The sequence below is a fragment of the Electrophorus electricus genome, chromosome 18 (assembly GCF_013358815.1).
Source record: "Electrophorus electricus isolate fEleEle1 chromosome 18, fEleEle1.pri, whole genome shotgun sequence".
Lineage (NCBI taxonomy): Eukaryota > Metazoa > Chordata > Actinopteri > Gymnotiformes > Gymnotidae > Electrophorus > Electrophorus electricus.
In genome coordinates this window covers 3,649,190-3,652,217 of record NC_049552.1, presented here as the reverse complement: position 1 = coordinate 3,652,217, position 3,028 = coordinate 3,649,190, and the positions used below count along the sequence as shown (strand labels likewise).

Genomic DNA, 3,028 nt, shown 5'->3' with positions numbered 1-3,028 from the left:
CCTAACACAAAAACTTGCAAGATATCACTAACTGCCGAGAGATATTTACGAGCTAAGTTTCGGAAAGCGAGCATCCTGTTAGCGACGTGTCGTTGAACGCTCGATGTTGATTCCGCATAAACCAACAAAAGGCCGCCGGGCTCCTATGATTAAAAGAACCCACTGCTTTCTTATTAGGGCTGCCACGTTAGCAAAAGGTGCGAATCGCGGCCCCTTCACGGGGACACACCAACAAACATCACCCGGCACGCCCTTTCCTCCACCACACATCCGAGCTTTAAATACAGTGGACGGTGATGCGGTGACGATCCGAACGCATGACTTTTGATTTGGGACAATTGCTTTTAATCATCCATCAGCAATTACGCTTAGGGCGAAACTAAGCTCGCAATGGCGTCAAGCTCCGAACCTCTTCTCGTCCCACACAAATAAGCCGTCTTCCCCCACTGGGGTCTACCTTGCGCGTCTTGACCCGAATGAGACAACTGCAGAACTATGTGGGCCATGCGTGAAGGAGCTGTGCCGTCTGGCTCCTCGCGTGTTTCCTGTGTGAAGGGTTGTCGCACGGCCTGGTGAAAACGTTATCCACATTCTTGGGATATTTATTTTACTAATACTTCATGCCCGTCATCGTCATCTGCCAAAAAAAAGATAGCAAGCTCGTCACTAAGCATCACGTCGGCGCAGGAAGGAAAAAGGTACAGCACGCAGGGGAGGGATCTGTACGTCCGTCATGTTCGCGCGGCTAGGGATCGGGACGCACAGGACGCGCTGCGCTTTTTAAGACCTGCGCCCACCCAGAGCAGGACACGGGGACGACTGCGCGATGTCCCACTTATAGTTAACGATCACAGATGAACTGGTGCTCGAATGTACGTCGGCGTACAGAATATGATGGAACTTCCCAGCCTCCCGGGATTTATTTGGATACACGCTTTTGATTTCGGCATCCAAACCGGACTCAGTTGTGCGGGTCTGTTTGCAGCGACGCACGTCTGAAAAGAGCTCTGTTACCATCACATAAGAAAGTGTTTTGTTAGCTAATGGATCCATAACTCTGATCATTTAACCACAACCAGTGAGCTAAACTCCGAGAGGGAGAAGGTGCGCGCCGCGCCGCGCCGCGTCTCTTCTGTAGAAAGTTTTCACTGGATTACTGCCGACCAGAAACTGGGGAATATACTGGCACTCGAAGGAAAATGTATGGAATTAACCCGCGCTGTTTTTATTTGTAAGTATTGAAACTTCTTATGCACGGGTTTTATTCATTTGGTTTGAGCAGTTAATATATATTTCTGATTATTAATGTGGCAAAATGTATTTGCGCGTTTTTTGCAGATCTTTTCATCTCTTCGTGGTCTGGTGTCACGCACAGGTAAACATCCGTATTTGGATATTTTGTGTATCTTAGGCAGCGAGATAAAAATTTCAGTAACATTCGGTCATACAACAAGTTTAAAAAGTGCAAAGAGATCTTTAGGAGGGAAACGTACATAGAAGAAAACTTGGGATTCGTTTGAGGTGATTACGGACCCAAAATAAAATATCAGTAACCTTGTGGCTACTCAGTCCCAAATTTTCTTGCCTGTTAGCGAATTCTGTCGGTTTTCTAAGACACAATGTTTTCTCTTTATTTACTATAAGTCGGTGCAGTGCAGGCATTTATAGAGACAGAGAGAAACATGTGATCTTATTTTTCCCTTTACGTTAAAAAGGGGGAGAATCACCCTTCTCCTAATTTTAACCAGTATGTGAGGGACCAGGGGACATTGACGGACCAGCTCAGCCGGCGTCAGGTCCGGGTGTACCAGCTTTACAGTCGAACCAGCGGGCGCCACGTCCAAATCCAGGGAAAGCGAGTGACCGCCACGGCCGAGGACGGCAATACTTTCGGTGGGTCTTTAATTAAAGCAACTAATTAAACTAATTAACATGCATTAGGTTTCGGTCGAGATATGGTCACTTTTAGCTCGGATAAGGATCTTGATTGGTTTATTTGTAAAGGCGGGACACATTAGCTACCGGTTCATAAGACATTTCTCTTTTGTGATTTGAGAAGATGTGCTTATAATTCTCACACAAAACCTGCGAAGGATCCCGTCTGTAAACGTTTGAATATGAACTGTTGAATATATTAATTAAATATCAATATGAATTAAATTCAAAATAAAGTATGGAATGGCATCTGCATTTTCCTCCCAGGTGTCTTAGGACTTACCCATGGATTTTTATTTTATTTTATTTTATTTTATTTATTTTTGTGATGTAAAACATCAAGCATGCATCCATTGGAATTTCACTCGTACAAAACTCTGAGTCCGGATTCCGAGGTTAATTTGCCAGCCACAGTCGAGTCTGATGGTGCGGATGGTGTGCTGTGTTGCAGCCAGGCTGTACGTGGAGACAGACACATTTGGCAGCAGAGTTCGGATCAAAGGAGCGGAGAGCGGCCGATACCTCTGCATGAACCGCGGAGGGAAACTGGTAGGAAAGGTACGTGATGGCATCTCTCACCGGTTCTGCCCGCTCGGACTCTATTTCCCACAGTCCTCAGCAGCGTGAAGCGAACCCCAGACTGGGCAGCCTGATGGGTGGATGGAGCTCGATGTTCAAAGCGCATACAAGGAAGGTTGATGGTAAAGCTAGTTTCAGTAGTGACATCGGAAAAGTCCGAATATGCTGGTGTGCATTTTATGTGTGTGTTTAACTAGATGGTACTGAGGAGGAAAGTTCCTTCCCATCCATTCTGTGATAGTCAGATGTCAAGCTGTTACATCCTACAAAGAAGTGGGAGGTCTTCTGCACTTTGGATTTGCCCTTACAAAAAGGTTAGGGAGCGTCAGATATGATCATCTAGGTTGTGATGGTTAGGGAGCATCAGACATGATCATCTAGATTGAGGTGGTTAGGGAGCGTCACACAAGGTCATCTAGACTGAGATGGTTGGGGAGCGTCAGTCATGGTCATCTAGACTGAGATGGTTAGGGAGCGTCAGACAAGGAGCTCTAGACTGAGATGGTTAGGGAGT

The 3,028-nt window shown here is 46.1% G+C and overlaps 1 protein-coding gene across 3 annotated transcripts in view; it reads left to right on the top strand.

Moving 5' to 3' along the window:
- The first annotated feature begins 651 nt into the window (after positions 1–651).
- The window catches only part of fgf17 (fibroblast growth factor 17), a 3,816-nt gene continuing 1,439 nt past the window's right edge, over positions 652–3,028 (top strand). Inside the window, exons 1-5 of one of the 3 annotated variants that reach the window (XM_035536289.1) lie at positions 652–1,231; positions 1,339–1,375; positions 1,749–1,893; positions 2,387–2,493; positions 2,712–2,828. In XM_035536289.1, the coding sequence (XP_035392182.1) occupies positions 1,200–1,231; positions 1,339–1,375; positions 1,749–1,893; positions 2,387–2,493; positions 2,712–2,828 (438 nt within the window). In that variant the 5' untranslated portion in view covers positions 652–1,199. Of the gene's footprint in view, positions 1,232–1,338; positions 1,376–1,715; positions 1,894–2,386; positions 2,494–2,711; positions 2,829–3,028 lie in introns of all 3 variants that reach the window. The other 2 variants (XM_027024178.2, XM_027024179.2) reach the window with 2 other exon arrangements.